General features: G+C 47.8%; 2 protein-coding genes across 3 annotated transcripts in view; one reads left to right on the top strand and one right to left on the bottom strand.

The window, feature by feature from the left end:
- The window catches only part of SLC36A1 (solute carrier family 36 member 1), a 275,737-nt gene that overhangs the window by 243,896 nt on the left and 3,879 nt on the right, over positions 1-27,962 (top strand). The window lies entirely within an intron of this gene.
- On the bottom strand, positions 1,398-27,752 carry ATOX1 (antioxidant 1 copper chaperone). 2 transcript variants are annotated; one of them, XM_036096113.2, is made up of 4 exons: positions 27,610-27,752; positions 21,370-21,445; positions 18,670-18,838; positions 1,398-2,551 (listed from the first exon to the last, which is right to left on the bottom strand). In XM_036096113.2, the coding sequence occupies exons 1-3, from the start codon at positions 27,613-27,615 to the stop codon at positions 18,714-18,716; spliced, it is 207 nt and encodes a 68-aa protein (XP_035952006.2). In that variant the 5' UTR covers positions 27,616-27,752; the 3' UTR covers positions 1,398-2,551; positions 18,670-18,713. The 2 variants fall into 2 exon arrangements, with proteins under 2 accessions (XP_035952006.2, XP_035952005.2); XM_036096112.2 differs by lacking the exon at positions 1,398-2,551 and adding an exon at positions 16,046-16,171 and having other exon boundaries at positions 27,610-27,751.

Raw genomic sequence — 27,962 nt, forward strand, 5'->3', positions numbered from 1 at the left:
GGTTGCAGACGGGAGTGTGCGGGCCACCAGGGCTGGCTGACCCAAGCAGCTGTGGCAGCACCGTGGACTTCTACTCTGCAGCATCCCAAGACGGCCCAGTGCTTTGCCAAGTGAAATACAACCTTTTGGAATCGCGTTTCTGTGACCCACAGCCGAGGGCAATCCTTATGTGGTATACAGCCCTGTTCTCAACTTCTTGCTAACAGAAGCCGATCAATCCCTTTTTGCTTCTGCTCTTTTGGGTTGGGTTTCCTGTCGCTTTCAAGAGAAGAAACCAGATTTCTGGCTCTGAGGAGGTCTCATGTTTATTCAGCAGGCATAGAGCCATTTCTCGTTGTCTATGAGACAAGGTGAGCCACAGTGAGACCTTTAAGAGAAAGGAGATGACCTTAGTGGCAGAGGAGACTCACCCTCTGGCTATAGAGAAACATCAAAGCAGGCTGGGAGAGAGGAAGAAAGATACCAGGCAAGGAGCAGCCTTAAGGGGAGGAGAAAATTGGTTCCAGCTTCGGAAAGGGGCTGATGCAGTGTCTGGAGCTGCTGTCTGAGTCACAGGCATAATTTTGATGACTCCACAGCCAAGTTATGTAGGGGAGGCTCCTCCAACTTTTAGCAAACTCTGGCCCTTACTCTTTTGAGGCATGTGAAGAACTACATTCCTTCAGGGGCTGGGCCTCTAGAATTTTTCCTCTTTCCTGGAGAGGGTCAGGAGGGAGGGGATGGGGGAAGAATTATTATAGAGGCACCTGGGTGGCTCAGTCAGTTAAGTGTCCAACTCTTGATTTCGGCTCAGGTCATGATCTCAGGGTCATGAGATCCAGCCCCACGTCAGGCTCTGAGGCGCCTGTGTAAGACCCTCTCTCTCTCCCTCTCCCTCCTCCACTGATGTGCGTGCTCTCCCTCTCTCTAAAAAAAAAAAAAAAAAAAAAAAAGAATTCATGTAAGCATGGACAAATTCTGGAGTCAAGAAATCTGATTCTAAGTCCTAATTCTGCACCAAATTGCTAAGGATCTTGAACAATGTATTTAATTTTTCTGGGACTCAGTTTCTTCTTATGTGAAATGGTCATGAGAATAGTGATCTCATGGAGTTGTTGCAAGGATTAGATGAGCTATTAAAATTTAAGAGGAAAGAATTATGTAAGATGTGACCATTGTAGGACACTGGGTAAAGGATACATGGGACCCCTGAGTACTACTGTCTTTTCAACTTCTTGTGAATCAATGGCTAGTTCAAAATAAGAAGTGCTAAAGAGGTGTTTTTTTTAGTTAATAGGAAGGAAGGAAGAGGCAAAAATCCACAGGTCCCATGTGTGGGGTTTTGCAGTTTCCTGGCAGTTAGGCAATAGGAATGAAGAGATGAAGGAATCTGACAGAACAGAAATGGATTTTGTATGGATTATTAATTAGATCCTTTTTAATGCTCTTAGAGATACAGAAGTAAAGATTATAGAGCTTCTAAAAATGACTTGTGACTGTGGGACTTTGTTTTCTTCCACTGGGACTCTGCACAGACTGGGCCATGTGAAGCTCTGGGATTTTCCAGGGTTATGCTCTTGACAGAGACAGGTCAGTGATGCTGATGGCCTTTCACTGTCCCAACCCCCCGTCCTCTGAAGGGGCTGCCCAGCATGCGCAACCCCCACCAACATTCCTCTCAGAAAGGTGGTCCGCCTAAGGACAAAAACAATACCTTCAGCCCCTGGGCCCTTCCAGAACCTTCTCGAAGATGAAGTCTCTCAGGCCCATTACCTCATCCCATCATCCTTCCTTGGCCTCTGGAGTGGATTAGAAGCTTCCTGTGCTGGAGGACAAGGAGAAACCTGAAGAGCTGGGGTGAGCTAAACAGCTCAGGTCTCCACAGCAACTCCATGGTGCTCCAAGTCCTGAAAGCTTCCTGTTGTCCATTAGGTCGGACAATTCCTCAGCTCCTTTGCCCAGGGGAAAAGTGAGTGATAACAGGCAGAAAGGCCCTGGGCTGTGGTGTCCCCGTATACAACACGGAAACCTGTCACAGAGGGGGACCTGCTGCAGGCGTTCGGGCAAGGTCCCAAGACAGTCCAGAGATGGGGGAGGTCATGAGATGTGTCCCCACACCTAAGGCCAGGACGTTTGCAGAGCCTGATGCTCCATTTGGTCACCTTTGCAGTGTTGGAGGATAGCTCACACAGACAGCGTAGGACATACAGGACAGGTGGTCGTGGTAAATTTGAGGGACGGGCTCTTGCTCTGCTGGAAAGTCTGGTATGCACACCTCAGGGCACGTTATTCCCTGTGCTGAGACATCTTGAATTAGACATCAAGCTGCTGCCGACGGAGCACAGACTGGGGGCAAAGGGGGTCTGAACGGATGTGATACCCGAGTGGTGATGAGGTGCTTCTGCTCCGTAGTAGTCTGTCCTCCTCACTCCAACACCATTAGTGGAAGGCAGTCGTTCTTAGCATAGAGGTCAAAGAGCAGGCTCCGCGGGTGCACTGTCTAGGTCCGAACTCTGATCCAACACCAAGGAACAGTGAGGCCTTGGGCAAATCGAGGTTGCAGTTTCCTGGTCTGTAAAATGACCAAAAAAGAAAAAAAAAAATTGAACCTATCTCTCAGAGTTTTCATGAGGATTAAATGAGATCTTGCATGTGATGTGCTTAGCCCACAGCCTGGCACATGGGACACGTACATTAAATTAAAGCTATTGTAATTAGTGGTGGTGGAAAGCATCTGGACAAGTCAGTACGCGGCCCCGCCCTGCTATAAGTTGCTGGTGACCTCAGATAATCTTCTCAACCTCTCTGGATCCGTGCCTCTTCCTCTGAAAATATGAAAGAGTTGAACCAAAGCTAGGCCCTTCTACTATAAAGATCTCTGAAAATCTGGAGGAAGTCTGAGCCACTCGCAGCTAATTCACAGCTAATTCACAGGCAATTTCAGTGCCTCAGTAAACTACACCTCCTCTGGGGAAGCAGCTGAATGACAGGGTGCTTTTCAAGATATTTGGCCAGGGTGTGATGACTCAGAAGAAACAATGAGCACAATTCTCAGTCCTGAAAGTAAGGAGAAGTCCCCTGCCAGTCCCCAGAGAGAAAGCCCTTCATAAGCTCATGGAAGGGGGCAGGGCTTTCATAGAATTCTAGAATGTCAAAGCTGGAAAAGCGCTTAGGGAGTTTCTAGTTCAGGGGGTTTTAAGCTGCGTTCTGAGTGCTTCTACAGTGCCATAAACTATTAATATTCATCTCATTTTGTATACCTCAAGCTATATTTACAACTATGACTGAAAAACAGCAAAGACACCCACATTACTCACCCATTAATTTTAACACATCAGAAACCATAATCCATTAATATATTGTGGCAGATTCTGCCGGTAGTCCCCCTAAATCTACTCTTTCATTTTTACCTTTGTTGTGGAAACTACAGTTGGGCGGGTCCATGGCCACTCAGATTAAAGACTACATTCCCCAGCCTCCCTTGCAGCTAGGTAAGGCTTTGTAATTAAGGTTTGGTCATGGGATGTAAGCAGAGGTTGTGAGTGCTACTTCTAGGGGTTCAAGTGAGAAGGTATGCCTTTCTTCTCATCCCTCTTCTTGCTGGATCTAACGTGGACATGATGGTGGAGGTCAGTCAGCCTCTGGATTGGAAGTTTAATGTTGAAGATGGGGGTGGACAAAAGAGAGAAGGAGCCTTGGGTCCTCGATGATCACTGAGCTCATCCCTGTTCACCTGAGTGCCTTGGACGGCTCACCTCAGACTTGATTTACATGAAGGAAACATAAACCTCTATCTTGTTAAGCCACTTTTATTTTGGAGTTTGTGCCTTTTGCAGCTAAACCTAACTGACACAGTTGTGTTCTCAGTGATTGACTTTATAACATATTAGTAACATTTTTCTAGTTTACTGAAAGATTCTAAGGAAAACACCACTTGTAACTCCCACTCAGGTCAAGAAATTTGCAGCCCTCTGTATGCCTTGACCCAATGACAACAAACTACTTGCTCCTAAAAGCACCTCTATCCTGACTTTTATAGTAAACACTTCCATAATATAATGATGTTATACCTTAAAAACACTTTGGTTAAAGAGCACTTTTATCTGTTTTAGATGGGATGACTCTTAAGACTTTGACAGAAGTCTTCCTCTGATCAGAAAGTTAGAAAATGATTGAAATAGTCTGACCACCTCATCTTACAGAGGAAGAACGTAAGGCTGGGGGAAAGGAAAAGCTTTCTAGTATCAATCAGCAAATTAGTGGCAGAGCGAACGAAGACTCAAGTTCTCTCTGACTCTTTAGCATTTCATTTTCTAGTTCTTTCCAGGAGAAAGGACCCTAGATACAAGGTACCAACCTTATCCAGTGACTCAAGGATGGGAAAGAATGGCCAACACAGCCTCTATTACAGGACATTCCATCCTCCAACACCGAATCTGGCTCTTGCCACATAGATGTCAGGGCAGAGAGGTTGCTAAGGACCTTGGCAATGGTTCTTCCCAGATGGCTTTGCCTTTTAACCTAACAAAATGCACCAGCAAAGGTCACGGAGGAGTCACAGACAGAGGCCACACAATGGAGATGATAATGAAGTGGGGCATCTCTCCCATGGTGCTATGTGCGCTGAGCCTCACACACAGAAGCCCCAGAGATCACTGTGGTGAAGTGTGATGCTGAATCTCTGGGACCAGAAGAACTGAGAGGCAGAGATGCAGGCTGAAGCAAGCCCAAGCTCTTCTGCCATATTCACTCAACTGTTTTCACCAGCGTGGGGCTGCTCCTAACTCAATTCCAGAGAAATCGCTCATGCTCATGAAAGTCAATTATTTTTAAAAAAGATGCCCATCACACTTTTTTGTAGGACACGGCAGAACCCGATAGCTCTCACTGGCCAGATTCCATAGCCCCCTCTGTCCCAGAGTTTTGGATGGTTTACAGGTAGGCCTGTTGGCTTCTGCCTTTTCCTATGGACTAGAATTAGCAAACACCATTTAGTAAAGATGTTACTATGTGTTCCCTAAGGGGGCAGCGGATATTCCAAGGACGCAACGTTTAGGAAACAATGTATACTTCATCTCCCTTTTAAAGAGTCAGGAAGTACAGTGTCAGCAGAGTGAAGGCTCTGAGAATCCCCACAGTGAAGAATTTTGCTTGATTTTGACTGACTTGCCATTTCCAGAACTTTTTTGACTTTTGGATCTGGTGTTTCACTAATAGCATCCTGCATAGAACATTTTGGCAAGTGATGCTGCAGCCCCTTTGAAGGATAAAGGATGCATTGATACACATGTATCACACACCCCATGACTAGAAAATCACCTTTCTGGCTCAGGTAGCCCATCTCTCTGGAAAAGTACTGAATTATCCCCTACTCCGTAAAACTCCATTCCTTATAGTCCCAAAAAGCAATTGCGGAACTGACCTAACCCTGCCCAGTCTGGGGTGGGATCCCGGGGGATGGCTGGCTGGGCCTCGCCGCCTGGCACCGGCCTTGTTGTACCAAGAAGCCTGGCCAGCCGGCAGCCACCCAGTGTGTGTCTGGGCTTGTTTTCCCTTCCTCTCCCTGCTCTTTTTGGAACACAGCTGAATGGCTCCAGTCTCTCAGCCCTACTCCTGGCCAACATTGGACCCCTCGAAGTCTGGCCAACTCCTCTCCCACTGCCCTTGCTAAACACCCCCCTCCGCACTGGGAAGCACAGCATTGGGCTGTTTTTCTCCCTCGTGCACCCCAGGAAGCCTCTCCTGTGCCTGGGCTTCTTTCCCAGACCTTGGCTGCCAACCCATTTTAAACTCATCCTTAGCCCAGTCAGTCACCTGAAGAAAAAGAGACTCACAGAGAGCCCAAGATGAAAGAGTCTTTAATCTTATGGCTTTTTGAGTTTTGTTTTTAGCAGGAAAGCCTGCTCATTCTCAAAACAAACTATCATGTGGAATTTACCAGTTTATAGAACAAATAAGCAAGGACATTTATGGAAGACTTGTTTGTTCCAGCAAAACTCTAGAAAGAAACAAAATGTCCATTAGTAGCAAGCAGGCTTAATAAAGTTATGGTAAAGTCGTACCCCGGAATACTACACGGCCACCTAAAAGCGTGAGGGAACCCCCAACACTAGCAAACGTCCTAGGAAAATCCGTATTTTGGATGGACAATATTTGGCTAATGATTTCATTTTAGGACAAAAGTGAAGAGGGGTTTCCGGGACACAGGACTTTTAAGTGATAAGATTGAGAAAAATCCCAGGCAAAAAGATGAGTTGGTCACCCTACACTTAACAGAAATTAAGACTTTGTTTTAGAAAGAAAAGATACAAGTATATTTGTATATTTGTAAATTCACAAATGAAATTGAACCAGTATTTATACTATAAATACAGAGGCAAAACTGTGTGGACTGATAGGAAACACAAAACCATCTCAAGATATAGTAATAAGTAAGAAAAAAAGGCAAGGTACAAAGGTCAAGTGTGCTCTCGTTTTGTAAGTTTTCTCCCTCTCTCTCTTTTTTCCCCTAAAGGTCAGAGTGGGGGAGCAGTGGGAGATTTATTCATGTAATAAAGTGAAACTTGTGACTTCTTATCTACTTGTGTACCATATCATAAGAAAATGGCCGGACTGGGGGCGCCTGGGTGGCTCAGTCAGTTAAGTGGCTGCCTTCGGCTCAGGTCAGGATCCCAGGGTCCTGGGATCGAGCCCCGCGTCAGGCTCTCTGCTCAGCGGGCACCCTGCTTCTCCCTCTCCCTCTGCCTGTCGCTCCACCCGCTTGTGCTCTCTCTGTCTCTGTCAAATAAATAAATCTTTAAAAAAGAAAAAAAAAATGGCTGGACTGATTTTCACCAAATTCTAAGGACACGTTTGGGATGGTCTGACTTAAAATATGGGTTGTCTGGCATATGAAAACTTCATCCTAAGGAGCCTGAGGAGGACACTTCAAAGGGATAAGCCATCATTCTCCAGAGAAGCTGATCGTAGTTAGTAAGAGAGGCCCACATAATCACCAATTGGGAAAGACACACAATATGGGTTCAGGTCCACTGACAGAGAAAACAAAGAGTGGCTTATAGTGAGTGTCCAAAATAAAGGATCACAAAGGATCCTAAAGGCCAAACAGAAGGCCTCATTGTGCAGGTCTGCTCCCCACATGGGTGAGTAGAATCAGACATCTAAATATGTTAGGATGTAGGTATGTGTATCCAGATGTGTAAGGATGTAGGTGTGTGTATCCAGATGTGTAAGGATGTAGGTGTGTGTATCCAGATGTGTAAGGATGTAGGTGTGTGTATCCAGATGTGTTAGGATGTAGTTATGTGTGTAGGTATGCTTCCGAGTGGAGCGGCTCTTCTGGTTATTAAAGCTTGCATTTGCATACCCCTGAAATTAATAATACACTATATGTTAACTAACTTGAATTTAAATTAAAAAAAAAGAAAAAGCGGGGCAGCGTGGCTCAGTCGTTAAGCATCTGCCTTCGGCTCAGGTCATGATCCCAGGGTCCTGGGAGCCTGCTTCTCCCTCTCCCACTCCCCCTGCTTGTGTTCCCTCTCTCGCTGTCTCTCTCTCTGTCAAATAAATAAATTAAAAATCTTAAAAAAAAAATCTATTAAAAAAAAAGAAAAAGCTTACATTTTTGCAGACTACCCTGAAAGATAAATACGAAACTGGTAATAAGCAGTGTCTCTGTGAGGAGGAGGATCACAGATCTAAAATGAACAGGTACTTATTTTTCATTGCATAGCCTTTTGAACTGTTGGCAATATTTTCCATTTTTATATAGCAAGTGCTTTTTCTTTTAATTTATGAAATATTTCAATGTACAAAAAAAGATATAGAGGATAATAAAGTTAATATTTTTGTGTTGGGGCCCCTGGGTGGCTCAGTTGGTTAAGTGTCTGACTCTTGATCAGCTCAGGTCTCAGGGTTGTGAGTTCAAGCCCTATGTTGGTCTTCATGGAGCCTGCTTAAAAAAACAAAAAACAGGAGCCCCTGGGTGGCTCAGTTGGTTAAGCGTCTGCCTTCAGCTCAGGTCATGATCCTGGGGTCCTGGGATCAAGCCCCGCGTCGGGCTCCCTGCTCAGTGGGAAGCCTGCTTCTCCCTCTCCCTCTGCTGCTCCCCCTACTCTCTCACTCTGTCAAATAAATAAGTAAAATCTTTTAAAAAAATAAATAAAAATTAAAAAAACAAAAAACAAACAAACAAAAACCTTTGTATCTACCTGCAGGTTTGACAAATCTTAACATTTTGCCATATCTGGTTGTACTAGAAAACCCTACAGCCCCCTTCTTGTGTCTTTCTCCTCTCATTCACACAGAACACCTTGGACACTTCTGGTCATCAGATGTGTGGGGTGTTGTGTTTTTTGGTTTTTTTTTTTTCCCCCACAGCAAGCAATTCTTTGACACCAGCTGAGTGTCCTACAATGTAACTCAATTCTGACATTATCTATCTGAAGATAGTATCAGATCCCAGAGGTGAAAGCCTCAGTCCCACAAGACTCCCCCTACTCAAATGCCAGTCCCAAGCAGTAGATCTGTGGTAGACCCCCAGGTGACCTACAACTTCTATTTGACTTGGCTACAAATTGGAGGTTCTCATCACTCCCTCCCCTTTGGATGTGGTTATTTACTACAACAGGGAACTCAGGGAAAAACTTACGTTTACCAGTTTATTAAAGAATATGATAAAGGATGCATTTGAATAGCCAGATGAAGAGATACATAGGCAGAGGCCTGGGAGAGTCCCAAGCACAGGTGCTTCTATCCCTGTGGAGTTGGGGTGCACCACTTTCCATTCCATGGATGTGTGCACCAACCTGGAAGCTCTTTGAAATGCAACTCTTTCAGATTTTCTACGTGGATGATCATTCATCTGTAAATAAAGACAATTTTATTTCTTCCTTTCCAATCTGTGTAACTTTTTTTCCTTTTCTTGCCTTATAGCGTTATCAAGAACTTCCTGTACAATGTTGAAAAGCAGTGGTGAGAGAGGACATCCTAATCTTGGACCTGATCTTAGTGGGAAAGCTCTAAGTTTCTCACTATTAGGTAGGATGTTTGCTGTAGGTTTTTTGTAGATATTATTTATCAAGTGAGGGTGTTCCCCTCTGTTCTAATTTATTGACAGTTTCTATCATGAATGGGTGTTGGGTCTTGTCAAATGCTTTTTCTGCATCTACTGATATGATCATGTGGTTTTTCTTTTTTAGCTTATTGATATGTTGGATTACATTGAGTGATTTTCAAATGTTGAAGCAGGCTGGCATACCTAGAATAGATCCCTCTTGGTTATGATTTGTAATTCTTTTTAGACATCATTGGCTTTGATTTGCTAGTATTTTGTTGAGGATTTTTGCATCTGTGTTTGTAAGAGATATTGGTCCATAGATTTCTTTCCTTGTAATGTCTGTCTGGTCTTGGTGTTAGGGTATTGCTGGCCTTATAGTATGAATTAGTATTCCTTCTGTTTTTATCCTCTAAGAGAGATTGTAGAGAACTGGTATAATTTTTTCCTTAAGTGTTTGGTAGAACAACTAGTTAATTTTAATAAATAAGGGGAGTAGTCTTGGTAGAAAGATGCCCCACCATCTACTACTCTCTTTTTCCTGAGGTACCTGCATGGAACCTTAGATTTCCATAGAACACAGCTCGAAATCACTGATCTAGATCATGAGTCAACAAATTTTTCTATAGAGGGCAAGATAGTAAACATTTTAGGCTTTGTGGGTCATATGGTGTCTGTTGCAACTCTTCAACTCGGCCAGTGCTGTGCAGAAGCAGCCCCAGATAACAGACATTAGAGATAAAGGCGTGGCCATGCACATTTAGTGAAATAAGCAGGCTACAAAAATACTAATAAGATGGTTAATGCTCGTTGAATGCCTACTACACACTAGCCGCTGTAGTAAATGATCTACCTGGATTATCTTGTTTAATTCTCAGAACTGCCCTGTGATATAAATGCAATGATCTCTAATTTATGGATGGGGAAACCATTTTTGTTTTTCTATATATACAGTTGACCGTGAACAGCATGGGGGTCAGGACACCGACCCTCTGCGTGCCCCGACCCCCTGCACAGCTGAAAAATCTTCGTATAACTTTTTTTTTAAGATTTATTTATTTTAGAGAAAGTTCACGGCGGGGAGGGGCAGAGGGAGAGAGAAATTCAAGGAGACTCTGTGCTGAGCGCGGAGCCTGATGCAGGGCTTGATCCCACGACCCCGAGATCAGACCGGAGCTGAAACCAAGAGTCCCACTCTCAACTGACTGTGCCACCCAGGCACCCCGAAAATCTTTGTATAACCTTTGACTCTCCAAAAACCTAACTTCTAATAGCCGGCTGTTGACCGGAAGGCTTCACCTCTCCCTCCAGCCCTTCCTACCATCTCAATGGCTTTTCTGGCCTCTCTAATTACCAGGAACATAGAGGGAACCACATCTTCTGTTTAGAGCAAAAAAGGAGTTAGATACCCACAAATGACTGCCTGGTGAGGGCTATTTCCAAATTGGATCCTGGGAGGGGCAGTGACTGAGCACAGTCAAAGCCAGGTCTGCTGGTGGGTGTGGCCTGACTGGGCAGGCCCGGTCCTTCTACAGAGTGGAGAGTGGTAGGATTCAGGGACACGTCCTCAAAAATGTGAATTTTGAGATGCATTGCTGGGCACTCTGTGTGTATTACCTGTGGATTAGGTGCCACCTGGAGCCGCATCTCCCAGATGAAGAGAGATGGAGTTAACTTGCCCAGGTTCCCTCTGTTTGAGGGACTTGTCTAGCTCTTTCCATGCTGAGCCAGGAACCATGTGGGCTGGCATAGGATCGGTGGGGGTCCAGAACTGCTTGGCCTTTTCCATGTTTTCTCAGCTCCCACTATCAGGAAGGCATCAACAAAGAGGCTAGTGACCAGATGGTCCGTTAACTCCAGCTCTGTCCCTGAGGAAAGGCTGAGGAGGGAATTCGGGATACTCCTCGTGAGGTAGGCCAGGGAGGGGTGATAGGCATAGGAAAGGAAAAGCATGTTCTGCCTCTGAGGAGCCACCACAGGGAAGGGCTAGACTGATGCCCCACATGGCAGGACTAACCCAGCCCCAGTCGTGAAAACTGCCAGGAACGTAAGGATGGGTTCAACACCAGATCCTTCCCTCACAGAGCTGTCCAGGGCAGAACAAGCTGCTAGTGGTGCTCCCTATCAGGGATGGTGTGCAGGTCAGGCCCTGGGGCCACCCATCAGAGTTAGGGGACGTGGACATTGGGTTGGATGACCACTTAGGTCTTCTCCTTCCCTAGGATCCTGTGATGGTAAGGATAGCCAAACTGAGTACCCTTTGTGTGTGTGCATTACTCACTTCACTCTAAGAAAAAGGTATTGTTATTATTCCTATTTTATAGATGAGAAAACTGAGATCCTGGGCAGTTAAGCAGCTTGCCCAAGTTCACACAGTTGGTGAAAAACCAGGCTGGGACTGAACCCGTTTGCAGAGCCTGCGTTCTTATCCAAGATACAGCCGGCTTCTAGCTGTTGGGGATCTACCACTCTAAAAGGATCGGGATGCTAGGAACCTCTGATAAGCAGACCAAGGGGAGATAGATCCTTATTTCCAGAGACTTTGATATTTTATTTCAAGGCCTTCATGAGATTTGTAGATCTCCCCCATCCTAGGTAGCAGATGAGGAAACTCATCTTGTCCACTTAAACTAAGTAGCCACAGCCCCTAAGGACATGGAAATCTAAAATCAGCTCTGACAGACACTCCCTAGAAATTGCAGACTTGAGGTTTTTAGGCGACTGGCACTAATTCAAGGAGAACACAAGAGAGGACCGCGACCCGAACCAACTGCTCACACCCACACGGTGCAATGCTGAGATTCCGTTTTTACTTTTTGTAGTCTGCCACGGCCAAAAGGAGGGAGATCGGATGTTTTTCAGATTTCAGTTTTCAAACTTCAAATTGTATAATGGTGAAACTTCTTGTTCAAACAAAAAGCTTCATTTGTGGAATGCCGTCAGCAAGCATTTGGCATGTGATGATCTTAAGCCTCACAATAGCCACATGGGGTAGGTACTATTATGACCCCCATTTTACAGGTGAGGAAACTGAGTTGCACAAAAGAATCAGTAGCTTTCCCAAGTTACCATGGTTATTAGGTGGTGAAGGAAGAATTTGAATCCAGAGCTGCTGAAGTCTAGAGGATGTAGGCCTGGGCTGAAGGAGAAAGCCAAGTTGATAGAACCATCAGCTGAGCTGCCTTGGTTTGGGTCTGGGTGGGTTGGGTTGGAAGAGTCCACCCCCTGAGACTCTCCCTTGTGCACTGCGGAGCCCTTGGGGGACCTTGCCAGTACCAGAGAGCAGTATAAAACACTGGAAACAACCCAAATGTCCATCAATAGGTGAATGAATAACCACTCATGGCTTGTGGTACAGCCATACAATGGAATACTTACTATTCAATGATAAAGAGACACGAATTGTTGATACCCATTAATAACAGATGAACTTCAAAATAATCATGTTGAATGGGAAAAAAACAGGCAAAAAATGAGTATATACTGTATGATTGCACTTATATAGAAGTCTAGAACATTTAAACTAATTGTGACAGCAGAATGGTAGTGGCTTGGGGTGGAGGGAGGGGTAGAAAGGATTACCAAGGGACCTGAGGAAATTTTCTGAAGTGATCTAGTCACTGTCTTGATTGGGGTGATCATTTCATGAGTATGTGTTTGTTTATTAAAAAAATCATACCTTGGGGTGCCTGGATGGCTCAGTCGCTAAGTGTCTGCCTCCGGCTCAGGTCATGATCCCAGGGTCCTGGGATTGAGCCCCGCATCGGGCTCCCTGCTCCGCGGGAAGCCTGCTTCTCCCTCTCCCACTCCCCCTGCTTGTGTTCCCTCTCTTGCTGTGTCTATCTTTGTCAAATAAATAAATAAAACCTTAAAAAAAATCATCATACCTTAAAATGAGTGCAATTTATTGAATGGAAGGAATCATACCTCAATAAAGCTGATAAAAAAAAAAACAACAGTCAAAAATAAAAATCTTGTATTTAACAGGAGGTCAGGACAGAAGGTGACTAGCTCAAGCTCACTCAGCATGTGGAGGGGCTCCCTCTGGGGCCCACACCACCATGGCGGACACAGTCTCACTCATGTCCAGCCCCCAGGCTCTACCTCCAGCCCCTTGAGGGGTAGACGGCTTCTCTGTAGCTGTGGGCTCGGTCAGCACGGGACAAACCAAGGCTTTGGCCACAGGATGGATGGTTGACAGAGGCAAAGTGGCTGGGAGCTTTACCCCATCAGTCCCAGAAACAATGACAATGACAGTTACTGGGACCACCGCAGAGGCCACTCTAGGCTGCTGTACTCACCACCAGGGACCTTTGACAAAAATATAAGCCTGCTGAAAGGATTAGACCAGGCAATCTCCTCCTCTGAAAGATTTTTTTTTTTTTAAGATTTTATTTATTTATTTGACAGAGAGAGACACAGCGAGAGAGGGAACACAAGCTGGGGGAGTGGGAGAGGGAGAAGCAGGCTTCCCGCTGAGCAGGGAGCCCGATGTGGGGCTTGATCCCAGGACCCTGGGATCATGACCTGAGCCGAAGGCAGACGCATAACCGACTGAGCCCCTCAGGCGCCCCTCCTCCTCTGAAAGATTAACCCAACAAACACCTACTGCACACCTACCATGCACCAGGGTCTGTCCTCGTCCACTGTCTCGTGGGGACCCGACAGGATGGAATGACATTAACTAAGGGCACGACGCACAATAAACACCCTCCCAACGGTACCTATTACACAGCCAGCAAATATTCGCTCGGTGCCTGCTCTGTGCTTTGCCTGATGCTGGAGGACAGGAAAGACACGTGGACAAAGAGCTGTGTCCCAACCCTGAAGCTGGTGGGATCAATGCTGTGAGGGCCAGGAGAAGAAATAAATTACTTCCAGTTGTGGAGAGGTTTCATGGAAGCTGTGGTATGTAAGGGAGGGAAAGGAATTTCTACATGGAGACAGGGTGGTGGTGGGGAGGCAGGCGGAGAACATTCCAGTTACAGGGGGGCAGCACGACCCACAGCCCGATACCTAGGGGACCCGGGAGCGGTTTGGCTGTGGCGAGGGCTGGCTCAGGCGCTGGAGGCCCTGCGTCGTACGTGGACACATCGGCTCCCCACTCCCACCCCCACAGAAGCCCGCACCCTGCCGGCTGATCTCACTCTGTGGGCGGCCAACTGCGTGGCTGATAGGCGGGGCAGCTTCCCGGCCCTTCTGGAGCCTCAAAGAACAGAACCAAGGGCCTCAGCTGGAAACTCGGAAGGGGGGCAGGGGGTGGGGAAGAACTCCTCCCGGGCCCACTCGTCTCAAGCGGCACCGGCACCTCAATCCTGGGGTGTTCTCAATGGGCCAGCCAGCCTGAACCAGGTCTCCTGGGAGGCGCCGAAAATGGAAAAACCCTCAGGTTCATCCTTCCAGAACCCACAGGACCGGTCTTAAACTTCTCCTGATGGTCCAACCCAAAGGACACTGCCATCTGGTGGCCATGAAGGCCAGCTACCATGAGGGCCGGGAGCGTCCCTGTGCTGAGGGCCACTAAAGGCAGAAATGGTTGAGAGTTCATAATCTCGTAAGGGGACCAAAATTATGCTAGCACACAGCTTAGAGTTGAAACAAAGTCTTATTTCTGGCTACAAAGCTCCCCAAGGTGCAGGCATTATCCACGTGCAGAGGAGGGAACTGCTTCTGGGGACATGAGGGGACAGATCTAAGGTCACAGCTGGGTCAGCTTCAGAGCTGGGTCGCATCTGAGCCCAGCAGCGCTGGTCCCCCATCAGTGCCCCATAAATGGCTAAAGCGATTCTCCACATGGGGTACCCAAAACCCTTTCAGAAGGTAAAGGGGGGGGGAAAACGATTGTCATGAGATGCCTTTTCCTTTCACTTACAATCATACAGTGAAATTTTCCAGAATCTAAAGATGTGCAATGGCTTCATCTAGTCCCAGTGGCTAATGGGATATGGGCTCGTGTATTCTTGCATTTCAAAAATTTGATTTCTGGGGTGCCTGGGTGGCTCAGATGGTTAGGCGTCTGCCTTCGGCTCAGCTCATGGTCCCAGAGTCCTGGGATCGGGCCCCGCATGGGGCTCCTGGCTCAGCGGGGAGCCTGCTTCTCCTTCTCCCTCTGCCTCTCTCCCTGCTCATGCTGTCTCTCTCTCTCTCTCTGTATCTGTGTGTCTCAAATGAATAAATAAAAAATCTTAAAAAAAAAAAAATCCCAGCAGGTATTTAAAAAAAAAAATTTGATTTCTAATAAGGCATAACCTACATAAGCAAAAGCTCTTTGAGATACACAATAATAATCTTTAAGAGTGTAAGAGGTTCCTAAGACAATAAAAGTTTGAGAACTTCTGGTTTAAAGAAATATATAGTTTTTAATAAAATAAAGCTACACACAGTAAAACATACCCTTTGTTTTGACATGATTGAATGAACTCTGTGAGACACTATTTTTAGGCTGACTGGAATCCTAACTGCCATTTCTATAGACCTATGATTAATGGAATACACACAAATGAGTGAATAAAGAATGTTTACTAACTGGTAAGCACCACTTGAAGTGATTTACACGTGTCACCTCATTTAATCCACACGGCCGCCATTTGTAGTGGATGCTATTACTACATTTTAAGCCTGTGCACACCGAGAAATTAAGTGGCCCAGCTGGGAGGTACTGGAGCATGGACTCTATCCCAGGCAGTCTGTCTACAAGCCTCTACCCACTTTTCTAACTGCTCTAAGATTTAACATCCCTTCAGTGCAATGCACTTGATGATAGAAGTCTTTCAAAATATTGAAAACAAAGGGGATCACCCATCTGGCCCAACATCTTCACTCTGCAGATGGGAAAAGTGAGGTGCAGAGAGGGGAAATGACTTGCCGAAGATCACAGAGCAAAGAACCACAATCTGTCAGGCCTGGTGCTCCCAGTGGGGAGCCCTTAGAACTCCAACCCCATTAGGCACTGTAATTATTCCTTCAGAGCATGTGAGCAAGTAATATCCAGACACTGCAAGAGACAACACCTCCAACAAGAGCGGCTCAACTTTATTGCAGGGAAGCTAGGGAGGAGCAGGGCAAGTGAGGGTCACTGCCATCGCTGAGCAGGACTGCCAGGCCCCTGGTCTGTCTGGAAGGCAGGAGATCAGTGCCCTGGAAGAGACGAGAAGTTAGGTGGAAGGAAAGCACCATCTGCTGTGCACATGAAGGCATTGCAAAAGCAGCAGAGGTTCCCTAAGGGGCAGTTGTGGGAGGTAAGTGGGAAACCCAGGCGCTGGAGCAGAACGAGCACCGCAGCATTCAGCCCTGCACTCTCCTCCCACCAAGTCTGTAATAGTCGGGTTGGCTGGAACCCATTAATCTCGCCAAAGCCAATCTCCACCAACGCCTTCTCCTGGGGAACCTCCGGGGCTGCTGGGATGGTAGGTTCTCCCTGTCCTATTTCAATTCCCACTGGGAAGAGAATGAACAAAATCACCAGCAAACAAATCTGCCGATGAACAGACAGTCGAGGTGACTTTATGACCCAGAAACACTCTCTCTCTCTGAGTCCCAAACCTGGCTTCAAATCCGTCACTGGGGAGTGTCTGAAAACAGACGGAGACAGATGCTGCAGGGATGTGGCGGGGGGAAGCTCGCTTGACGGGTGAGAATCACCAAGAGCTGTCCATCTGAGTCTGCAGGAGCCTTTCCATACTATACATTGCTTGCTAACATGCTTGCCCAGATAAAATTAGCTGTTATCTAGAATTTGCTTCAAAATAATGGGCATAGATGAAATAGAACAATGATGGCAATGACTTATCAGTGGATCTGGATAATGGGTACACAGGGATTCATTTTACTACTTATATGTTTAAAACTTCCATAATAAAAAAGCAAAGATAAATTAATTAATTAAAAACTGTGAGAATTACTCAGCCACAGAAAGGAATAAAGTGCTGATCCGTGGTACAGCTTGGATGAATCCTGAAAACGTTATGCTAAGTGAAATTGTATGGTTCCTTTTAAATGAGCCATCCAGAAGAGGCAAATCGAGAGGCCGAATGCAGATTAGCAGCTCCCAGGGGCTGGGAGAGGGGGCAGTGGAGAGTGACCGCTTAATGGGTTCGGGGAGTTTTTCTGGGGTGATAAAAACTTTGAAACCAGAGCTGCACAACATCATGAATGCAGGAAATCCACTAAATGGTACACTTTAATTGTATGTTATGTGAATTTCACCTCAATAAATATAAAAACTACTATGAGAAGAACACACATCAAGTTACCCATGGTTTACAACTGGCAGGAGTTGAACAAGATTCATATGCTGGGGCCAGGAGTCTCCAAAGGGAGGGGTCTATGTTGGGGCTCCCCCATGTGGTTCGCCTACTCAGGAAGTTCTGGCTCTTCCCTCCTTCCATCCTGTCTTGTCAGAGCACTTTTATCAACCACAATCTTATAAACTGACACAGAGGCCCCTTACGAAACAGGGCAACCAGGGACAGATGGAGGGGCCCAGAGTGCCACCCATCATTCTCCTCCAAAACCCCTCAGGGTTCAGGAACCATGTGACCAACACTGATCCGCAGCATGGTGGAAACATATCTTCTCTTTGAGGATCATCCTTCATTTTCAGAGGGATTTCCCAGTAACCATCCCCCACGGCAGGAAAACAGGATAGAGGTTGTGGCCCCATTTTAGAGACGAAAGGCCTGAGTCTCCAGAATGTAAGAATTATTCAAAGTCACAATGTGAAATGAGGACATCATTATTCATCCTGGGCTCATTCCTGACCATGGGCTGTGTCCATGGACAGAAAGGGGATGAGGAAAACAGATGCATCTGACATGATTTCATGTGATGTCACCCCCTACACAGGACACAGCCACAGCCCACCAGTCAGCTGCGGCTGGCCTCTGCCTGGGGAGCTCTCGTGGGCCCACACACAGGGACAAGGCCACCGGCCACGACAGAACTCTGATTCAGGACGCCTCTCATCCTGCCTCTGCCACTCGCCTGTGTGGGGCTTGGGTCAAGTCCCCTCCCCTCTCCAGGCCTCATGTTTCTCAATGGCACTGAGCCCTGATCCACGGCAGGGATGTGGCAGTCACTGTAATTCAAGCACGACAAGGGCAGTGACAGCCAGGGAGGGAAGGATTCTGTGCCGTGAAGGATTCTGGAGCAGGGTACAGAGGGAAGGAGCGCTGGATCAGTCAGTGAGGTCTGTCCTGGTTCCACAGCGAATGGTTCGGCACAGTGCCACACTTACGTGCCTCTCTGGATTGTGGACATTTAAAGGGGACATCCAGCCTGGACATGACGATTGCTTTTGTACCAGTCGGGGCAGAGGGCATGCTCAGGAAGCTGACACCAGTTCCGAGTGGGGAGAGAGGCCAAGTTGAATTAACTTACCTGGTCAGGGCACAGGAGCATGATGCCCAGGGCATAGGGTCCTCTTGGATGGGACAGTTTATCAAAGCATTGCTCAAGCTCTACGCTCTATACTTAACCCCTGCTGATCACGAGATACACTCCCCAAGTCATAAAAGGGACCCTGGGAGACATAACACAGTGCTCTGTGTACTCTCAGGGGGCTGTAAGGATTCCCGGAACATGGGATTTGCATTAGATAATGACATATTTTGTACAAGGGCTGGGGCTTTACCCACCTGCTCCCTTTGGTCCATCTTGGGCCCGGGGGTCTGGGCCCTCGCTACTTGGGGCCGAGGTAGGAAACAGCCTTTCCTGTTTTCTCCAGGGTCTCCAGCAGAATGTCCACGCTGTGCTCAGAGTTGATGCAAACCTTCTTGTTGGGCAGGTCAATGTCAAACTCAACTCCTGCAGGAAAAGGAAGTGAGGTGTGTAGGGAGGAAGCAGAGACCCTCCCAATCAGAGCCAGAGAGTTCAGGCTCTAGAATTCTTATTCACAACCACCTTCCCCTTTCCTCCATGCCAGGGATCAGCAAACTCTTCCTATAAAGGGCCAGAGTCATGTTTTAGGCATCAGGGGCCACATGGACTCAGCTGCATCATCTTCTCTCTCTGTGTATCGCTTTTACGCCCCTTTAAAATGAAAAACCATTCTCAGCTGTACAAAAACAGACTGGGGGCTAGATTTGGCCCACAGACGATAGTTTGCCAATCCCTGCTCGAGGCTGGGGCTTCTTTTAAATTTTTTCTTCTTTTTAATTTCAAAAGTAGTTAACACAGACACACCACTGAAAAAAAAAAAAAAAGCAAACATTTCTGAATAAAACTAGAAAGTGGAAGGCCTCCAGAAGTCACTACAAACAGCATGGCATCTACCCAGTCTTTCTCCCAGACAGACAAGTGAAAAGTAATTCCCCCAAACGGCATTGCACTCTATAAACAGGTCTTGCTATATTTCACTTTCCAGTGTCCAGGGGATCTTGCCATCTCAGTACATACAGACTTACATCATCCTCTTTTTAACAGCTACACTGCATTCCGCAGTGTGGACGCCCCGTACATCCACTCAGTGCCCTGCTGCAACGCTACAGTGAACATACTTGAACATATAAAACTTGTGAAAATATTTCTATACCATGAATTTACAGAATGGAAACGGGGGCGCAACGGACTGGCACATTTTAAATGTTGATATTGTAAAACCACCCTCCTAAAGGGCTGTGTCAATTTCAAGCCACCCTCCCTTCCCCGAAGAGCAGTCCATGGGAATACCTAGGATGTGTCTTGTTGAGAAAATGGGATGCAGAGGGGAAGCCCTTGACAGGTTCTAGGCCTGGCTTCACCACTGACTTGTTGGATGATTACAGGTGGGTCCTGCCCCTTCTAGGCCTGTTTCCCCATCTGCACATGAAGGAATTCAGGGTGGCCAGCCCCTATGGTCTCTCCAGTTCACATATGCCATTAGCTGCGATTCCTCAGGCCCAGCACTGCTCATCTAAGGCTCCAACTAATCCTTCTGACCTCAAGAGGCCACCCAAGTGGGGACAGTAGTCAAAGATGGGGAGAAACCCATCCAAATTCAAAGGGAGATCCCCAAACATCAAACAGCCTTAAAAAGCCCAGGGCACAGGATTTAGTCATAATGTCTGCAATTTGTACCTAACGGATACTGAGGGAGAAAAAAACGTAACGTGTCCTTGCTGCACACTGGATTTTTGTGTTTTGGTTCAGAAGTGTCTCCCTTCTCTTTGGAACAAATATTTCGGTGGCATCATAGCGCTGGAAGAAACTCTGGGATCATCCAACCCAGTGGGTTTCAAAGGTGTTCCTTGCAGCCCAGATTCCTGGTCGGGTGTCTTCAAGCTGTCAAGAGTGAAAGCAGGCCCGCCCTCACCCCTCACTTCATCCGGAACGTGCCACGTCATACTGGAGGGGCTTTCGAGCAGAGTTTCACTCTTACAGGATCCACAGCAGAAGCTGAAAGAGGCTGACACGCCCACACACAGCTAGGGTGGCCCCAGTCACACGGCAAGTCAGCAGCCAGGTTTTTCCTCCTGCTTCAGATTCTTTCATATTAAGATTCCAGTTTCCAGGACTAGAAACCAGCCATTGACTCACTTTGGGCAAGTGCCTTCCCCTCCCGGGCTCTGGTGTCAACATCCCCATTCCACAGACGGAAAGGCCAGCTCAGAGGAATGCTCCAAGTGCTAATGGGATCCCATCCACGTGGAAGCCCTTTGAAATCTGGGTATTATTTGGGTTTTAAACGTGAAAAATCTTAGAAGACGGACTGCCCAGCACTACCAGAACTCTGATCACAGCTCAGTCATTACCTCATGGAGCCCCAGAGCCAGACCCCAGCCCTCTTTGGGCCTCAGTTTCCCCAGCTGAGAACCAAGGGGGCTGGATGAGAATAACGGTTTTCTAAATATGTCCAGAAGAGGCGCTTTAGGACTTCTGCATGTGACTTGAGTCAAAGTCCATTTTTAAAAAATATTACAATTTTCTAAATGTTAATAGAAAATGACACTCCAATGTATCATCTGCAAAATGATCACACCGAAGATCACCAACATGTTAACTAGTACTGCCAGGACCGTGAGCTGGACTATGTGGCCAAATCCCAGCTCTGCCACTTTGACTGTGAGATCTCAGTGAAGTCGCTCAACTTCTCTGAACTTCAGTTCCTCCTGCTTATAATGGAGACAGTCTAAGGAGCCACCTAAATGGCTCTGGTGAGGAACAGATGATGTGGTCCACAAGAAGCCACCAAGCAGAGTACTGGGCACATGCTACGTAAGTACTCAATACATTTTAGTCGTCCTGTTATTATCGGCTTCAACTCAAGCCTCTCCGGCTCCGTGGCTGCATGCATTTGCACGCAATTTAAGGGCACCGGCCTCCCCCACCTCACCCCTACCCGCGGGCCACTCACTCACCTCCCAGCTTGTTGAGCACCCGGCTGACGGCATTTGAGCAGCCTTCACAGGTCATGTCCACGGAGAACTCGTGCTTCTAAAACAAAGGGGACCGTGAGCCAGTCCTGCGGCACGACCCACACCCCCCACCAGCATGCAGGCTCACCCAGGGGCCAAGACAGAGCGCAGAGAGACAGGGCCAGGCTGGCTGTCATCAGACTTACCAGCAGCCTGTTTCTGAGTTCCACTCTATTAGAGTGTAAAGTGGAATTAAGAAAGGGTTCCTCCATCTCACAGGCTGTTGTATTGAATGAGATAATCCCTACAAATCCTTCAGCAGTGTCTAGCACACGATGAGTAGAATCACCTGGGAAGCTAGTTTAAAGTCTTACCTTCAAAATCTTGGTTCTTGAGACCACCGACAACTCTGACATAGGTGGGCCCATGGCCTCTGAGCAATGCTGATCTGGTGGTCTTATTTATACATCAGAAGATCATCATCTGCATTAGAATCACCCAAGAACTTGCAAAAACTATTCTGATCAACGAGCGTGGGCTGGGGCGTCTATCGTGGCTAATAAGCGTCTCTGGTATTCTGATACACGGAGATCACTGTGCTCACCCACGTGCCTCACGGTCCAAGGCAGCACCTGAGTCCCAGGAAGGGATTTGCCTGGGCTCCCAGTGGGTCGGAGGCTGGGCCAGTAAGGGGGCCCAGACTCCTCGACTCTTCATATGGGCTCAACATCCTATAGTCTCCAAGGGCCTGAAGGCAAGCTTTGTTCAGTTCACTGCTGTGACCCGATCCTTGAACAGCGCCTAGCACACAGTAGGTGCTTACTACATTTTGTAGAGTGAGCAGATGATTGACATAGCTGGTTGAGGACTTCTGGGTCCTTCCTTTGCTTTCAGACAAAATTTACTATACCAATACATCTTCTATTTTAAAATCTCTGGAAATAAGCCCAGCCTCAGTCCCCAGCTCTGGCACTTACAAGCTGTACCACCACGAGTAAGTTATTTAACTCTTCTTGCCCTGGTTTCTACATCTGAAAAATGGGTATGAGAGTCCCTTCTCCAGGTTAGTGAATGGGACAATCATTTTAAGTGTGGGAGCCAGCCTGCAAGATGGCCCCAGTGACCTCCACCTCCTGAGTATTTATGCCCTTGAGAAGTCCCCTTCCACAATGTCTCAGGGTTGGTGTGTGTCTGGCAGAATATGGCTGAAGTGATGTTATGTGACTTCTGAGGCCAGGTCATGAAAGACACTGGGGCTTCTTCCTTGCTCTCTCTCTGGAGGAAGCTGGCTGAGACGTCTTAGAGACCCTCAAGCAACCCTATGGAGAGGTGCTCACGGTGAGCAACTGAGTGTCCAGCCAACAGCTATGTGAGGGAGCCATTGTGGAAGCAGACGCTCCTTCAGATGACTACAGCCCGGCAGACATCTTCATGCATCTTCATCAGACACCCCGTGCCTGGGACACCCCGCAGAGCTACCCCCAGATTCCCGACTCTCAGAAACTAAGAATTAATAAACGTTTACCCTTTTCAACCACCGAGATTTGGGGTCATTCCTCAGGAGCAAAAGGTAACTAAAACATTAAGAGGTTGGAACCTACTAGTAGTCTCCACTGGGTGAAAAATTAGCTGCTGCATTATTATTAGTTTGTTCCACAGCTCTCTTTTCCTTCACTTCAAAAAACAATGGCTACATGCTTCATGGAGCATTCCAAAGTATTTTTTTTTTAAGATTTTATTTATTTTAGAGAGAGAGAGGGAGAGAGTTCGTGAGCTGAGTGGGCGCAGGGGCAGAGGGAGAAGGAGAAGCAGACTCCCCGCTGAGCAGGGGCAGGCAGACGCTTAACTGACTGAGCCACCCAGGCGCCCAAGCATTCCAAAATATTTCAACTTTGTTACCTCAATTGGAATTCTGGACATATCAATGTTTCTCGCTGGAAGACCTCAGGCAAAAATCCCTGTGCCTTTAAAAAAAAAGAAAAAATCCCTGCGCCTTAAGGGCCCCAGTCACCTTATCTTACCAACAAGGTATTAGCCAACTCAAGTTTTCTCAAGCTCAGTGCACAGAAGAATCACTTGGGGACTTGAGGACATGCAACTCTGCAAGCAATTACCTCTACCAGCTCTGAGGCTCTGGGCTGGGCCCTGGGACTCTCTCCATTTTTAACCCATTGGGGAGACACAGGGAGGCAAGGCCACACACCTAGAAAAATTGGACTAATGGCTTCTCAAGCTCTTTCCAAGTCTCAGAACATGTTTGGGTTTGGCTTCAATCATCATGCTGTCCAGGGGAAACTAAGACCAAGAGTTAAGAGTTTGGTTTTCCACTATTTTACTGAGGCCAAATCTGCAAAACCTGCCTTAAAGAAAATGGTTAGTTTTTCTTTTCTTCTAGTTAAACACCTCTGATTCCTTTAGCTTGTATGACTACTTAACAACAACCACAACAAATTCTGGAAAACAGGATTTGTAGCAAGTATTCCAAAATCTTGTCTTTAAGGTGTGGTCCTCAGACCAATAGTATCAGCGTGACCTGGGAGCTTGCAAAATGCAAAATCTTAGGTCCCACCCCAGGCCTCCTGAATCAGAATCCTCGTTTTAACAAGAAACCCTGGAGGGCTCAGTCCGAGAAGCGTGCAACTCTTTATCTTGGGGTCGTGAGTTCGAGCCCCAGGTTGGGTGAAGAGATTGCTTAAAAATAAAAACTGAAAAACAACTCCAAGACACCCAGTTTATTGCTGCCCACATTACAGTTTGAGATGCTGTTCTAGAATGTGAACTGGCAAACTACAGCCGGACTCTGAGCTGGTTTTATGAAGTTTTACTGGAACACTGCTAAGCCTGTTGGCTTACTTTCACACTGGAATGGCAGAGTTGAGTAGTTGTAAAGGGACCAGATGGTTCCTGAAGCCTAAAGCATTTCAAGCATTCACCTGGCCCTTTAAGAAAAAGTGTGCTGACTCCTGCTCTAGAATAACCAACAGACAATCCAGATTTGTCAATGGTTTGCACCTGGATACCCACGCAAAGACTTAAAGGGTCTGCAAGACCGATATAAGACCTAAGTCTACTGAGTGCCCCTGTGCGCCAAATGCTCGGTACACAGAATCTCAGTTCTCACTGGGCTTGGGAAGGGAGCTAGAGACCCTATTTCACTCCAGAGGAAACTGACGCTCCCAGGGGTTCACGGAGCGAGTCTGTGCCGCGGCTGGGATGCGAACCCAGGCCTTCCTGGCTCCAGGGACGTTTTGCTAGTGAGCTGCCAACAGTGCTGCCAGGTGCCATCCTGTGACCCTGACTCTCAGCAGGAGCTCCGGGAGTGGGACAGCTCATGAAGAGGTACAAGTGTATGCTGCCCAAGAACCTCAAGTCAACAGAAGTGAAGCTTTCTGCTGCTACCTACAGAGCACGGGTCCCCTTTCATCCTCCACAGTACAGAGGTCAGAAGCCAGGAGGCGGCTTCTGGGTGGCCAACGTTACAAGTCGGTGCTCTTTCCCTCTACTCGGACTTGCACAAGTCCATTTGGGGGTGGTAGAAAATCTACTTAAAGGACAGAGTAATCCATTCTTTACAGAGAATCCCAAGGCCAGCCCCCTATTGCCTCAGCCCCTCAGACAGGCCTGTCACCTCTAAGGTCCTTTAAAGCAATGAAAAAATCCAGTAAACTGTAAAATTCTTTAACAGAATCTCAGAACTGGAAGGGCAGAAATGCAGTGGAGTCACCTTGTCCAGCCCCCTCCCAGAGAAGGAAGTCTTTCTCAAATATCCAGGATATTTAGTCTTTGAACACAACGTCAATTAGTTTACGAATACTAATATTTGAATAGGACTACATGCCAGGCATTGTTCTAACTTTGCACACATTACCCTGTTTAAACATCACAAGGTCCCCATGAGATGGCCATTATTATCCTTTCCTGACAGACAAGGGAGCTGAGATTCAGAGGTTAGGTCACTCACTCAGGGTGACACAGCTAGTGAGGAACAGAGCCCAGACTGAAAATGTCTTCAAAGCCTAAACTCCTAACCACTGTGGTCCTTGTTAAAATGGGGTTAACACTTGCCTGCCTCTAGTTCTACCCCACTTGTCCTAGGTTGACACAAGAGCTACCATTTCTTGGGGACTGGCTATGCTACGTATTTTACTGGTGTTTTTCCAGGTAATACTAACAATAGTCCCCTGAGATCAGATTTTATCCCCATTTTACAGATGAGGAAATAAAGGCAGAGAGGTAAAGCGGCTTGCCCAAGGTCACGCAGTTGACAAGCAAGGGCACAGATTTTTTCAAAGAGGCTTCTGAGATTCCAAATTTTTGTCTGAGAAACCTCTCAGGTGACATGCTGACCAGTTTTGACCACAGCCCCTTGACTAATACCCTCCTCTCTTCAGCTTCTCATCTTGTGATGTGGTGCCAAGTGCCCTCTTCATTCTGACCATCTGCTCTGGAGGGTCTTTTGCCTGTCAAAATCTCCAGAAGTGAACACAGACTATAGAGTGATCCTCAAACTGGTCTTTCCTTCACTGCCACCCTCTACAAAAACCTAGTGACCTTGACTATCCTAGTCCCAGGGTGATTAATGCTGTCCTCTTAACATTGCCACAGGCAGATTTGCTCAAGTAGGAGGGCTGATAACGTCAGGTTCTTTGTCCATACTTTGTGCTGAGGATTTGTCTCAAGGCACCTGGCAAGACCCAACGGAAATGACACCTGAGATGTTTGTGACTTGGCCCAGGGGGCCTCTGGCTTACCTGCCAGCTCCCCAAAGCTAGGCTGCTAAGACACAGGGCATCTGTGGGACACCTCTGGGTATCCACTTGAAGCAGAACCATAAACCAGGCACCCTGGGGGAAACTGCTAACCACCACATGACCCCAACCAGGCTCTACAGGACGGGCTTGGCATCACAGCTTACTCTCAATCCGGTATAACTACTTTTGTCTGGCATTTATTTCCCAAGTGGTCAGGCCAGGAGAGACTGGGAGCCTGAAGATAAGGGGCTCAATCCTGGCTCCACCCAATGCCTAAAGGAGACCTCCAGTAAGTTCCTGGGCTTTTTCTCTTTTTATCTGCCAAAGTCCTTAATTTCTTATCTACAAAATGAGACCCTGAGCAACCACGTATGTGCATTAAGACTGAGTGAGTGGCAAAGGCCCCTAAGACCTGCTCATTCCTCCCCAAACCCTGTCTTTGAGCAACTGGCAATTTTTTTTTTTTTAAGATTTTATTTATTTGACAGAGAGAGCACAAGCAGAGGGAGAGAGAGGGAGAAGCAGGCTCCCTGCTGAGCAAGGAGCCCGATGTGGGACTCGATCCCAGGACGCTGGGATCATGACCCAGGCCGAAGGCAGCCGCTTAACCGACTGAGCCACCCAGGCGTCCCTCAACTGGCAATTTTTTTTGTTTTTTCTGTTTTTTAAAAGATTTTATTTATTTATTTGAGACAGAGAGAATGAGAGAGAGAGCGCACATGAGAGGGGAGAGGGTCAGAGGGAGAAGCAGGCTCCTTGCTGAGCAGGGAGCCCGATGCGGGACTCGATCCAGGGACTCCAGGATCATGACCTGAGCCGAAGGCAGTCGCTTAACCAACTGAGCCACCCAGGCGCCTTCAACTGGCAATTTTTGAGCAGGTCCCTTAACCTCTCATGGGCTCATGGGTTCAGGTTCAGAAAGTGATCGGTAGGAAAGGTTAAAAGCACTGTTGTCTCCAGTCGGTGTCGCCCAGGGCTGAACTGAAAATGGGCGAGTGGGCAGGTGGTAGGAAAGAAAACCGCGGATCTCTGAAAACCTGCCCCGCCCAGGAGGCAATAGCCACCCCACCCCCTCCCCCACTCCCCCTTTCAAGCCAGCTCCGCAGACAGGGGCAAACAGGGGTAAGGCACAGGGACTAGACGTCCCAGCTCCAGCTCGCCACCCGCTTCCTGGGTGAACTCGGCGACTCTGCCCCCTCCCTGGGTCTCAGTTTCCCCGTCTATGCAGGGAAGGGTTGGGCTTGTAACACCTGGAGGCCTTGCAGCTCCGATGTTCTGAGGCCTGACTCCTACATAAAACCCCTTTCGGATCGGATTTTCTGGAGGGTCGCAGAAGCTGGAAGTAGATGGGGAGGGAAGGAGTGAGAAGAGAGGCAAAAGCTCCGGCGGCGGCCTGAGCCCTTGCAGAGTGACGTGTGGCCGATCGGCGGTGCAGCCGAGGCGCAAGCCGGGGACCCGGGTCTGCCCGGGGCGGGAGCGAGCAGGCACTCACCGGCATGACTGTGGATGTGGTGGTGGCGGCGGTGGCGGTGGCGGCGGCTGCGGGAGCGACGCTTCTGCCGGCTCGGAGAGCTCGCGCGGCTGTGCTTCCGGGGCTGGGTGCCGGGAAGAGCCGCCTCTCCCGCCAGGCCCCGCCCCCACCCGGCCCGCCGGCAGTTAGGCCCTGCCCCCTGGCCCGGTGGGCGGAGAGCCGCCTGACCGCCGTTGGCCGTCCCGCCTCCTTCCGGTGGGCGGGGCCGGAGACCCCCCGCTCTCCTGCAGCCGGCTGGGCCAGCCTCCAACGCCTACTGGTCATTTTTCGGCCACCTGCTTCGTGTCAGGCCTGTATTAGGGGCTGGGAATGCA

This window comes from Halichoerus grypus, chromosome 2, assembly GCF_964656455.1.
Source record: "Halichoerus grypus chromosome 2, mHalGry1.hap1.1, whole genome shotgun sequence".
Lineage (NCBI taxonomy): Eukaryota > Metazoa > Chordata > Mammalia > Carnivora > Phocidae > Halichoerus > Halichoerus grypus.

Excerpts from the sequence above, each read along its gene's own strand:
- ATOX1 (XM_036096113.2), bottom strand. Across the intron at positions 18,839-21,369 it reads GGTGCTCAACAAGCTGGGAG|GAGTTGAGTTTGACATTGAC; the intron begins GTGAGTGAGTGG and ends CTTTTCCTGCAG.